Below are 13,845 nucleotides of genomic sequence, written 5' to 3'. Positions count from 1 at the left end.
ATGATCAATTGTTAGTTGTTTGTCAATGCTTCAATGAAAGCTTGCTGAATCAGTTCAAACTGCAAAGTCATTGCCGTGCCAGTGCCAGAAAAAAAAACCCATTTCAAAGGCATGAACAACATTCATTCAGCTACTGCTGTAGTTGCTAGTGGCACATGGCACATGGCACATGTATTAAAGATCAGTTAAGACTTGGAAGCAATGCTGGCTCACAATGTATTACATTTTCCATTGATCCCCATTTGATTGGAGAAAGTGCATAAAGAGATACTTCCTCCATTCTAAACATAGCGTATACCTAATTTGCATAGCAGGTCATATATACATATATACCTAAAAATATATGTGCCTAATTCCATATATGTGCCTAATTCCCTCGAGGAATTTCAAGCTGTTACAGTCCACTGGACTCTTTGTCAACGGTCAATACAAAAAGATTTCCAGGTATCTTGCCTGGATACATTTCTCTATTCACAGTACACACAATGAACGCAGATACAACAACTTAACCTTTTTGGTTGAAATTACAAGGTGCATTACAATTAATCTTTGAGGACGTCAGGGTACAAAACTCCCAAGTCAGTCAGAGGAATTCGTCTCATGGCTGTTCAGAACCTTATTCCATGGGTATACTTTCTCAGTCACCAACAATTTGATGATTTGTAAACATCCAGATACTGGGCCAAGATCACCACTTAAGTCTTGTTATCCAAATGGAGAATCCATATATTTGGTATGCTCCTCTTGCTGCTTTTTTCACATGACAATTCAAGCTAAATGACCACAGAGGTTCGCTAGGTCTGCTTTCTCCAGCATGCACTGCATAGTTTGTTGAGGATAATCAACTCAGCAACAGAGTGACAACAGATTGAACTGAGCCATTCTGCCTTTGCCACATGCAGCACAGGAATAAAATGCTAAATTGGCCTTCATCTTGGGGCCAGAGTTTTTCTAGTTCTTGAATCATTGGGCTTGCGTTCAGCACTTGACTGTCCCTGTGGCACTTTAGAATTTCTGGTTTTGCTCCGGCTAGTTTCAGCTGTGTGAGAAGTGGACGAATGTTGGCTCGCCCTAGATCCTGTGCAGTTAGCAGTTTCCGGCTTCAGCTTACTCCTCACTGACCGAGAAGGAACTTGAGTTTTCTGCATTGAGCTTGCACCCTGTTTATCCTTTTGAACAGATCCTTGCTGGATTTGACTGTGGTCATTACTAACATGAACTTCCCCACAAACAACTGATGCTGAGATACCCTGAACAAGAAATATTTAAACATATAAAAAAATCAGAAGAAAAAGAGAAAATTGAAATAAAGAGTAATGAACAGAGGAGAAAATTTCTGACAAATTAAGTATAACCATGAAAACAAAACCAATCACATATGCTTATGTTCCTGGCATGTTAAAGCAAAACACAGCAATAACAAAAACTGAACATCTTTTCCAATGCCATGGAATTTTGTTAAGAACAAATCATAATACAATGCTATACAAGGATCATGAATATTATTATAATACTAATAGGCGTATCTGCAAAGATCACCTTATTTTGAATTGGAGAGGCTTCTGGACTCTGAACTTGCTCCTCTTCAGAATCATCCATTTCTTCACATTCAAACTCAACATGCTGGCTATCTTCCTCGGAATCACTTAACTCTTCTTGCTCCATTACAATTCCTTGCATTGATTCTTCATTAGGTTCTTGAATGCAATGATGGGAATAGGAATTTACAACCTCAAGCTCTGGAACACTAGATTTGTCCTTCCTAGAAACTTCATCTTGAACATTTGATCTGCTAAAACTACTTCTGAAGTCATTTGAATCATTTATGGCCATTGGAGAACACAAATGAATGTTCAAGTCAATACTTGTCTCCCTCTCATAAGGGCTTGTGGATGCTTGCCCAGCTGTTGATTGGTCATCTACTGGGATTTCGCTCATGTTATTATCAGACTGATGGCAGTCAAGGTTATTATCATATTCTGGTACTTCATTATGCACATAACCTTCCGTTCTTTGCAAGAGAGGATGGAAGTCGATGGTGTTAGCATTTACAGTACCATTTTCGGTGGAACCTGTAGTCTGGTTGTTACTTCTCTCAACTTGAACTTTCTCAAAGGGGAAAAGATCATATTTTCTTGACTGATTAATAAGATTTTGAACCGGGTGACTATATGACGAAACATCTCGAGGATACTTAAACAGTAAAGGATGCATCTGCAAATCTTGCTCAGCACCATCTTCTGTAGCATTATCACTAGAGATCCCATTCTGCTGCAATCTAGAATTAGCTCTGTGATCAGGGAACAGATTTAGCTGTCTATCAGCACTTTCTGTAAAGGAGGTCAAAGGTGGCACGGGATACATATCCTTTGCTGCATTATCCGAGGTGCCATGAAAGTGTGTTGAGTTCCGATAAAATTCCACCTGAGATAGGACACGGACAGAAGGGGGAAGGTTCACAGGAGGCAAGTCTGGAGCCAACTTGACCACACAACTACCTTTCTGTTTACTCAATTGGGAAGCTGGCAGTTGGTCCAGAGATCCACATGATACCACCTGAGCTGCAGTGGAAGGTGCTCTCACATATGATGGGCCATCAGAGGGGCGGTACATAAAAGGTATGTATGAGGTGGTTACATCAAGTTTCGCACCACTTAGTTTCTGGGGTTCAATGTAACCACCTGCAGTACCACATTCTTCATCGAGGTCTGTGCCTGATTGCTGACAAGGCATACTATCTGTGTCTTCCAAAAATGCTTCATTGACATATGAATCATCATCATTTTCAGCATCTTCAGAAGCATTGTTATCAGCCTGTGATGAAAGCATTAAAAATTATGCTCAATGACATCACTTTAGATGGAGATTATGATATTATTTGAATATCCTACAAGTTAGAGAAACATACTAACCTCTTGCCCACGGCGTGAATTGGGCATGGATACTCTCAGCTTTCTCCTCTTTGCTTCATATGTTCGCCTTCTTTCTTTTTCAGCATCACTTTTACTGTAAGATTTCTGGACTCCACTTGCAACTCTCCACTGACGTTGGAGCAGTGAAGGGTCTCTATGTGGCACTACAAACTTCCAAACTGATTTCCAGTCGTTTTTGAATATCCTCAACCCCTGAAATCACAGTAGGTATGGAATAAATTATGCGACAAAAATCAAACATGAAAAAAATGAGATAGCCTGCAGTCACAAGTTATCACCTCCTTGATACATTCTTTCTCCTCGACAGTCAATGGAGATGCCTTCATACGGCGCACATCCTGCATTAATTCAAATAAGAATATAGTTAGTTGGAAGGCTATCATGTAGAGTTTTGCTGAAAGCAGTCAATGAGCTCAAAATCTCCCATCTGGTTGACCATTACAATACACAACATGGCAAAATCGACCCAACCCAAACCAGTATCAGAACAAGGAAATACACAGACAAACTCTTCCACAACATATATATACATACTCTTTGAAAAAAAAAATCTAGTAGCCAAAGGTTGAATAATATAGCTCCACATACAAGCAGAACAACATGTGCCACTAAGAGAGTAGTAAAAAAGCATCTCTCCAGTTTGCTACTGAGTACATTATTAAATAAATGTGATTTATCCACATCTTGTCAACAAATTTAAATAAAATACTACTATTTTGTTGGCACATAAGAAAAATGGTATAGATATCAGAATGAGAGAGATAAAAATTATCAACAGTGTAAGTGCTGCAGCAGAAACTTCACTACATATACAATACATGATTTTATAAAGCACCTCTCTTCAATGTTTAAGATCAGTTCATGTTGGCACAGAGACCCTGCACCGAGGTGAGCAGCACCTGCTCTCCTCCCCTCTCCCTCTCCCCTGCTCCAAGGTAGAAGAAGAGCCCTGAGCTCCCACAGCACACACACAGCACACACGGTTTCAGACCGAAACAGGGACTGAATGAGTGGCAATTGAACTGAGTTTTTCCATTGCAATAGGTAGGGTATATATACACAAACTATGTACCTGCTGGTACACTACTTGGATGGTGACTACACCACTCCAACAACTACACTACATGGCTTATCTCAGCCAATTCCTACTCTTGTACCAGCCTAAACCAGCCCACTACTCTAGCTGGTGTACTTCTACCAACTATGGAAGACTAAATGGCCTATTGCCATACTTCTACAGTGGCAGCCAAGAGCTGACCACTTGAACCTGCCGAATGCAGGACAAAAGTACAAGAGGGACAGCAGATTATATCTTACAATCTTCCCCTAATCCTGCTGTGTACTCTTGACCTCCACCATGCCAATCTTGCTCCTTAGCTCCAAGAACCGAAGTCGCCCAACTGGCTTAGTGAAGATGTCAGCGAGTTGTCGACCAGTCTCAACAAACTCGATGACAATCTGCTTCTCCTCGACGCAATCACGTAGGAAGTGGAACTTCACATCGATGTGTTTGCTTCGGTCGTGGAGAACAGGATTCTTTGCCAGAGCTATTGCTGGCTGATTGTCCACTTTGAGCACAGGCGGCCGGGGCTCAATGCCTGTGAGCTCCCCCAGCAGCCGGCGCATCCACACCAACTGGCATGCCGCGGTGGCTGCAGCGACATATTCTGCCTCGCAAGTCGACAGAGCCACCGTCTTCTGCTTCAGCGATTGCTAGGCGACAGGTGCCGCGCCGAGGAGGATCAACACGCCTGAGGTGCTGCGTCGTCCATCGACATCGCCTGCCATGTCCGCGTCGTTGTAAGCCGCGAGCTCCAGCCCGCCTGAACCAGACCCCCCGCCTTTTGGGAAGACGAGAGCCTGATCCATCGTCCCCTGGATGTAGCGCAGCACCCGCTTGACTGCCATCCAGTGATCCTCCCGCGGGTCCTCCATGAACCGGCTTACATACCCGACCGCGAACGCGATGTCCGGCCGAGTATGGGTGAGCCAGCGCAGCCCGCCGACGATGCTCCGGTAGCGCGTTGCGTCCACCTTCTCCGCCGTGCTCTGCTTCGACAGCTTGATCCGCTCCTCCATCGGAGTCGCTGCAGGCCTGCAATTCTCCATGCCCGCCCGCTCCAGCACCTTGCGCGCGTAGGCACGCTGCCCCAGCGTGACTGCCTTGCCTCCCTGCTTCACCTCGATGCCGAGGTAGTAGCTCAGCGCACCGAGATCGGTCATCTGGAACTTTGCCGCCATCTCGGTTTTGAACGATGAGATGTCCTTCTCCCGCGCACCGGTGACGATTAAGTCATCCACGTACACCCCGACGACGAGTTCTTCCTTCCCCCGTCGGCGGGTGTACAGGGCATGCTCTGTTGCACACCGCGTGAACCCGAGCTCCGCCATGGTGGCGTCGAGCTTGGAGTTCCACGCTCGCGGCGCCTGCCGCAAGCCGTAGAGCGCCTTCCTGAGGCGGAGCACCTTGTGCTCAGCCCCCTGTGCGATGAAACCTGGGGCCTGCTTGACGAAGACCTCCTCCGTCAAGTCGCCGTTGAGAAAGGCGGATTTGACGTCGAGGTGGTGAACAGCCCAGTCCTTGGCCGCCGCCATGGCCAGGACGAGTCGCACCGACTCCATGCGCGCCACTGGCGCGAACACCTCCTCGAAATCGATCCCTTCTCGCTGCACGAACCCCCGAGCGACGAGCCGCGCCTTGTGCTTCACCACCGCGCCGTGCTCGTCCTTCTTCACCTTGTAGACCCATTTGAGTCCGATCGGCCAGCATCCAGCCGGTGGATCGACCAACTCCCAGGTCCGATTTGCCTCGATCTGCCGCATCTCCTCCAGCATAGCGCGCCGCCACTCCGGCTCGCGCTCTGCTGCGGCGAAGGTGGCCGGCTCTTCTGTGCTCAGCATCATAAGCTCCTCCTCTTCGCCCAGCAACCGTGCTGCCAGTCCCGGAGTTGCTGCATCACCGAGAACATTGTCCACACGACGAAATCGTACCTCCTCGCCGTCGTGGAAGGCGTCCACGAATTCGGTGACGTCTGGTGGTGGAGTGGCATACTCCACTTGAGCCGTGGTCGGAGTCCTCTGCTCCTGTCTTGAGACAGAGTGAGGCGGGGTGCCGCCCGTCGTGGTGGGGCTGGGCGGCTCAGCTTCCCCTGCTGCTGTCGCCTCGCCCCCTGCTTCCCCTGCTCCAGGGGCTGCTGCTTCCTCCACGACTCCGGTTGGTGCGTGGACTTGACTGGTGATAACCAGTTGCTCGACGGTGAAGGTCCCACCGATCCCGAGCGCGCCCTCTTCTCCCGCCAAGTCTTCCTCCTCCCACCTCCACTTCCCCGCTTCATCAAACACGACGTCGCGGGACACTGTCACCCTCCCGGTGACTGGATCGTAGAGCCTGTAGGCTTTTGATCCTTCCTCGTAGCCGAGGAACACCATCTTCGTGCTCCGGTCTTCAAGCTTGGTGAGGCCGGGCTTGGTGTTCTTCACATGCCCAATGCACCCAAACGTGCGCATGAATGCCACGCTCGGCTTGCGGCCATGCCAAGCTTCGAACGGTGTCTTCCCGCTCAGCGCCTTCGTCGGTGCTCTGTTGAGAATGAACACCGCCGTGCTCACTGCCTCTCCCCAGAACGCCGCCGGCATTCCCTTGGCCTTCAGCATGCACCTCGCCATCCCGACGATGGATTGATTCCGGCGTTCCACCACACCGTTTTGCTGAGGTGAGTAGGGCGCCGTGAGATGGCGCTCCACTCCCTCCTCCGCGCAGTAGGTGGCGAACTCCACCGCCGTGAACTCCCCTCCACGGTCCGTTCGCAACACCCGCAGTCTCCTCCCAGACTCTGCCTCAACCTTCGCCTTGAGTTGCTTGATGGCTTCTGCTGCTTCGCTCTTGCTGGTCAGGAGCCGCAACCACATGTAGCGACTGTAGTCATCCACCAGCAGGAGGAAATACCTCCGCCCTCCATGCATGGCCGGGGTGATAGGCCCGCATAGGTCGCCATGAACCAGCTCAAGCTTCTCCTTGGCGCGGTACTTCGCCTCCTTGGGGAACGGTAGTCTCCTCTGCTTCCCCACCAGGCAGCTGTCACAAAGCTCGCTGGCGTGTTGGATCTTGGGCATCCCCCTCACCATTGCCGCCAGTCTGCTCAGTGCGTCGAAGTTCAAATGCCCGAGCCGGCCATGCCACAGCCACGGCTCCTCCGTGCACTGTGCCGCCAGGCACACCGGCTGCTCGACCTTAAGGTCCAGCAGAAACAGCCGGTTCTTCGACCTTGTGACCTTGGCCAGCAACCGCCGATCTTGGTCACGGATCCGCAGCACTTCGCCCTTGATCACCACCTCTGCGCCGCGCTCGTCCAACTGCCCGAGGCTGATGATGCTTGTCTTCAGCTGTGGGATCCAGTAGACATCCGTCATCGCCCGATGTTCCCCGTTCCGACACCGGAACAGGACAGTGCCACGGCCGCGGATTGCCACCCGGGAGCCATCGCCGAACTTGACGCTCCCGGTGGTTTCTTCATCAAGCTCGGAGAAAACAGCGCGGCTTCCTGTCATATGGTTGCTCGCGCCTGAGTCGAGGTACCACCTCTGCTCCAGCTCTTCGCCGTCCGCTCCCAGGAGGACACGCGCGCGAGACTCGTCAAGTTCGACGGCCTGCGGCGCAGTCCCCTGCTCCGCCTCCGCCTCCCCTGCTTCGCCTTCCTGCAGCGCGCAACACTCCCCCATCAACAGAGCGCACTCGTCGTCGCTGTCGTCCCGAGCCAAGTGGGCCTCCTCCTTCTCCGGCTTCTTCTCCGGGCATTCTCGTGCCCAATGCCCCACCTTCCCGCAGCGCCTGCAGGCGTTGGGGTCGGTGTTCCTCTTCTTCTTCTTCTTGTCCGTCGACGGCTTCCCGCGCCCCTTGGCGCCATCTCCGCCGCGGCTGGTGGAGCCTTCCCCGGTCCGGCGCTTGTCCTTCATGCGCGCGGTCCACTCCTCTTCCGTCAGGAGTAGCTTGGGCTTCTCCTTCTCTGGTGTCGGCGTGATGCGGCTCTCCGCTACTCGCAGCCGCCCAGCCACGTCCTCCAGAGACAATGTGGAGATATCCAACATCGTCTCTATGGACATGGCGAGCTGCGAATACTTTGCCGGCACGGTGCACAGCAGCTTGGTGACGAGGTCCTCGTCGTCCACCTTCTTCCCGTAGGTGGCCAGTTGCGTGGCCAGGGATTGAAGACGAAGAGTGAACTCCTCCACCGATTCTCCGGGCTTGAACTTGATGTCGTTGAGCTCCCTGCGGAGCTGCTGGATTCTTGCCCGCTTGGCTCGGTCCGAGCCGACACGCAGCGACTCCAGCATCTCCCAGGCCTGCTTCGCGGTCTCCTTGGCGCCCAGCGCCTCGTGGTATTCCGCCGGCGTCGAGGCCATGAGCGCCTCCATGACTCCCACCTGGGCGTCCTTAGTGCGGTCATCCTCCTCAATCGCCCGCCACCACTTCCGCGCGCGCAGCTTCCACTTCATCTGCATCACCCACTCACCGTAGTTGGTGCGGGTGAGCATGGGCCAGGAGTCGCTGCCACCGAACTCCTTCACCACGCGCACCTCAACCTGCGGTGGCGCCGGCTGGAGCTGTCGCTCACCACCTTCCCCGCCACCATTCCGGCCCGCACTCTCCGCCATTGCTGGTCAGAGGACCTAGCTATGGCTTGTACGGCTCCGATACCAATTGTTGGCACAGAGACCCTGCACCGAGGTGAGCAGCACCTGCTCTCCTCCCCTCTCCCTCTCCCTCTCCCCTGCTCCAAGGTAGAAGAAGAGCCCTGAGCTCCCACAGCACACACACAGCACACACGGTTTCAGACCGAAACAGGGACTGAATGAGTGGCAATTGAACTGAGTTTTTCCATTGCAATAGGTAGGGTATATATACACAAACTATGTACCTGCTGGTACACTACTTGGATGGTGACTACACCACTCCAACAACTACACTACATGGCTTATCTCAGCCAATTCCTACTCTTGTACCAGCCTAAACCAGCCCACTACTCTAGCTGGTGTACTTCTACCAACTATGGAAGACTAAATGGCCTATTGCCATACTTCTACAGTGGCAGCCAAGAGCTGACCACTTGAACCTGCCGAATGCAGGACAAAAGTACAAGAGGGACAGCAGATTATATCTTACAGTTCAAAACCAGAACTTCAATACTACACAATATAGAATGAGAAACATACTGCTATTTGTTAGCACAAACTGTTAATCTGTTACACTACTATGCAACTCAATGGACACCTTGACCATAATGTTGAATATTGAACCCTAAAAGGCATATAAAATTGAATTCAGCATCTTATCTTCCAGTAAATGAAGAAGGGCAAAATATTTACCTTAACTGGATTATCAGGAGCTTTGGAGGAGCTACGATTCTTTTGTCTCACAAATATCTGCACCAAAGAAATTATTTCACTCAGCAGGCATAACACACAAGTCCAGAACAAGGAATTATCAAAGATCATGATCAACTAACAATTTAAGACAACAACTAAGCAAAAGGCATTATAGAAATTGAACAAACAGTCTCAGGTTGTGATTGTATGTAGAGATTAGAAGAAGGATTTTCCCCCTTCGAATAAGCAGGAGACTTGCGTGTCAGTTCATTAAGAAAAAAATGAAGGATTTCATCCAAGCTTACTTGTTTGTGCGGTCAAAAGGAAAGCAAAGTAAATTGGCAACCAGACCTTTGTGAAAATAAATGTTCAGACTTCAAACTCTTTATTGAAAAAAGCCAAGAGTTAATGCCAGCAAGGTCAAAATGTTATTGCCATGTCAATACAGTCAAAACAACTTCTTTTTTTCTATACTGATTCCTTGAGGGTATTTCATGTCCTTCATTGCTCCCAATTTTTTGTTAGATTAAGATAAAAATAAACTATTTCATGACATGTCAATCTTAACCAAATAGATGATAAAAAAGAACTATTGATTTGTGCCTGACAAATCATAAAAGGAAACTTTTGGAGTAACAAAAAAATACCTGATGCTTTGATTTACAAGGAAGAAAGCGCTTTTGTATTGCTTCCCAATCATTATTATATTCCAGAATTCCTAGAGCTAACAATCTGCAGGCAGATAATATACTATAAAATTAACCGTGAAAAGGAAGTGATAGGCATCACCGCATCATATCAGCTATACAATTTAGGAGGGCACTACATGATGTCCTTTAGGACAGTGGTAGTAACAACAAAGCAACCATGATACAATTAACCATGCAGAAGGAGGCGGCCTTGAGGAAAGTTGAAAAAAAAAGATGAATGGAATGGCTGTGATACAGCAGATAAGGAAGTAAACACACAGTTTGCATAAACAAACATCACTAATACAGAAATAAAAACAGTATGCAGTTCAACAAAACCTAAGTATTCGGCTTTCTTGAATTTCTATGTTTTGAAGTCAAGATGGCAAGGAAGCATGCATGGATTCTATTTCAAAATAAATCTTGGAGAAGATTAAAACACACCTGTCCTCTGCATCAGTGAAAAACACTCTATTGGCCATAGGTGAAGGAGGTGGCTTATGAGGAAAGAGTGCAAAATTGAAAAGTGAAAAGAATCTCTGTGCTAATCTTGCAATGTCAGCAGGAACAAGAGCAACTGTGCCCTTTTCAGTACGCTCAAGCAGGGTAGCAGCCAACGATTTCTTCTGCTGCAACCGCCCAGATGAAGGAGATGATGCTGTAGGCACACTATTTGATCTATCTTGAGAAACATTATTCACTTCTTTGCAACTGTTAATCACTGGTAAAGGAAACAGGGGCTCTTTCCTGCGGGTTTTGTCAGCAGTGCCATCAACATGACTTTTTCTATATTTCACGACAGCTGTAAATTCAATATGCAAGCAAAGTTACCAGTCAAGTGGTGACAAACAAAAGAAGCAAAGTATCAAAAATTGGCCCATGTACCAATCTTGAACTTACCAGTTGCAACATCACTTAAATAGCCGAGGGCCAACTCAAGTGGTGCGACATCAAGGATGGATATAACAGGACTCTTGATTAACGGCATCCATTGGCATTCCAAAATTTCAGAAGAAACAAAACTAGATGAGAGATGCCGGGATTCAAAAACGATATGCTGTTGAGTAGCACTCCTAGCCAATGCTTGATCACGAAAGCCAACCAACTCAACTATCATCCTTTTGACATTATTAGCCACATCTTGTTTAGACGAATCAAGAATACATAGGGAAAATGTTTGGATAAGGAGCTGAACATGCTCATATATCAACACATGCAGTTGCCCGAGTTGCTGATCAGTAAATCCACATGCTAAAGGTGCACACGGTACTGAAACCAAGGATGAAGGGCGAAGGGCATTCTGGGTAGGATATTGCCATCCAAAAGCATGAGCAGGAGTCACCAATGCAGATGGAATATATGGCACAATTGGTCTAAAATTTGTTTTATCGGATTCCTGATGATAGCTACCAGCCCCAGACAACTTGGTAAATGGACGCCTCTGCCTAGTCTGAGGCCTACGTCCATCTTTCTCTTTTCTATGATTTGTGGCGTCATAGTTCTCAGCATTTTCATCAGCGTCACTTTCTAGGGCCTCCTCAATCTCGAGCTCAAAGTCTGCATCATTATCATCTTCATCCTGGTTTTCATCCCCCTGTAATGCCTGTGTGTCATTGCCTATACCAGACAGGACAGAAGCAAGAAACTTGCGGTATTCCTCTTCTTCATCAACATTTTGCAGACCACTATCGTCATCTGATTCCTGAAGAAAGGTCTCCAATTCTTCAAGTGAATAGTTTGCTAGTGAGTATCTTGCCCTCGTCCGCCTGCAAATTGCATCTTCCTCACTAATTTTGAGAGATAGGTGATGAGGGTTTTGCACTGTTGGAGAGCAAGCAGCTTTGCTTCCTAAAGCGTCTTTTTCCAATCCATTCTCAAGATTAACCTGGGTAGACGTTTCTTCTGGAAATATTTTGTTGACAAGATCTTGAGACGACAGTCTATTTTGAGGAAGTGCACTGTCACTTGTATTTTCATTAACTACAGTATCCTGCAAATATGTCTGGCCACTTGGTCGATTGTCAGAACTATGCACCTCGCATTCTGCTTCTGATGTAAGGCTTGATGAGGTCTCAGACGGAGATCCTTCCCTAAGGAAAGGGCTAAAATCTATGTCATCCTCCTCCATGTCATCATCAACTTCCATATTTGATGATGCAATAGTGTTTTAACCAAAACAGTAGGATTCCTACAACCTACCATCCATAAAGTGTAAAAAATTGTGTTAGGATCAGCACTTTGCAAGAAAAAAAAGATGAGTATGCAACGGCAAGTCAGTAAAACTATAGCATAACACAAGGATATGAACAAACACCCATGTACGATCAAACCTGGGTTACACTTAGTACCCACATAACCATATTTTATTGGCAGATAGAAATAACATAGTTGCAACATGTTTAAAGCACTCATCTATATTTCGAAAATATGAAGTTTTGAAACAAGACAACTTTAAGCCAAACATCTAATCGAAATCTAAAAAAACAAAATGATTGCATCACAGGTACAAATACAATACAATACTAAACCATAAAAAGAAATATCATGAATACCAATGATGACCTAAGGCTTCAATATCAGAGAATGTAATGTGCAAGATTTTGAAACATAAATTTAAATGTAAGATGGTCAGATTATGCAGAAAGGATATGACTGCACAACAATGTTTATTTGAACATGTAGGCTTGGTGGGGTTTTGTGTTGTTCTTTCGTAAGGGATCTTACCCTGTGTTTTGTTCTCTTCTTAATATAATGTTACACAGCTCTTCTGCGTGTTCAAGAAAATTAAATTTAAACCATAATAGTCCAGATAATGCATTTTTTAAAATAATAGGAATTTGTGGAGGATAAGCAAGCCAGGGTAGCCTTCTGTAGGTAACAGTTCTGTTCTGACATGAACTTAACTGAAATGAGAACCTAACAAAATGTCAATCAAAATCCACAACTTGCCACCTTGGTGCTCTTTCAAATGTCGCAATTCTCTAACACAAAACAAAAGATGTAGCAAATTAGCATTATACCATTACAACAACCTATTTCCTTGAGGTACTAACAAAACACAGGGAGTGGGGGGGGGGGGGGGGGGGGGGTCGGGCACACAGCAGAGGGTAGCAATATTGATTCCGAGAACAGCAGTGGTGTAGGCTCCAGATAGATGAGCAGATTGTGGCAAGGGGCTGACTTAGGGCGAAACATCCGTCACTTTTCAGGAGAACAAACTGCACCGGCACCACAATTGGACATTAAATAGCGTGGCATATATCGATCCTGTGAGCTAAAGATGAGGAACACGAATCTAATCGAACCATGGATGGATGGATTGGCCTCCTAGAGAACCACTACACCACGAAATTTTGCAGAAAACCCATTGGAGATCGAAGGGTTTCAGAAGCCGGAGACATCGGCCCTAAGCAAGTAGGGTTACTTACAATCCACGCCCAGATGGGTGTCGACTTCACGCCCGCAGACCAGGGTCGTAGCGACCCCGCTCCCGCAGAAGCGGCGCCGCAGCAAGGCCGCGCCGGCGTCGAGCTCGGCCCCGCCCCGCCGGAGAACTGGGTGCGCGCTTGCAGAGTTGCAGGGTGTTTTTTTTTTTTTTGATTCCCGCGCGTGATTCAGTGGACGGGTTTCATGCCGCATCCAACTCGTTTTTTTTATGTTCCTAACCGCTAATCGTTTTCTGGGACCCACAGTCAGCGAGATATCATGGAACGAGGCCTCCTATTCGTAATTGGGCCAGTTATGTTGCCAAATCGGCCCATCATGGCCCAGATGGAAAAAACTGAAAAAGCAAAGATTCCAACCCATTAACCAAATGGCCCATTTAAGCTCGCGACCTTTAAACCCTAGCTTTCTCAAGA

The 13,845-nt window shown here is 47.6% G+C and overlaps 1 protein-coding gene across 1 annotated transcript; it reads right to left on the bottom strand.

The window, feature by feature from the left end:
* On the bottom strand, positions 331-3,918 carry LOC8065447. The gene is made up of 5 exons (XM_021449451.1): positions 3,769-3,918; positions 3,212-3,271; positions 2,913-3,125; positions 1,540-2,814; positions 331-1,250 (listed from the first exon to the last, which is right to left on the bottom strand). The coding sequence occupies exons 2-5, from the start codon at positions 3,257-3,259 to the stop codon at positions 930-932; spliced, it is 1,857 nt and encodes a 618-aa protein (XP_021305126.1). The 5' UTR covers positions 3,260-3,271; positions 3,769-3,918; the 3' UTR covers positions 331-929.

Source organism: Sorghum bicolor, chromosome 10 (assembly GCF_000003195.3).
Source record: "Sorghum bicolor cultivar BTx623 chromosome 10, Sorghum_bicolor_NCBIv3, whole genome shotgun sequence".
NCBI classification, from domain to species: domain Eukaryota; kingdom Viridiplantae; phylum Streptophyta; class Magnoliopsida; order Poales; family Poaceae; genus Sorghum; species Sorghum bicolor.
The sequence above is the reverse complement of the archived record's forward strand: the minus strand, read 5'-3'. Positions and strand labels throughout refer to the sequence as shown.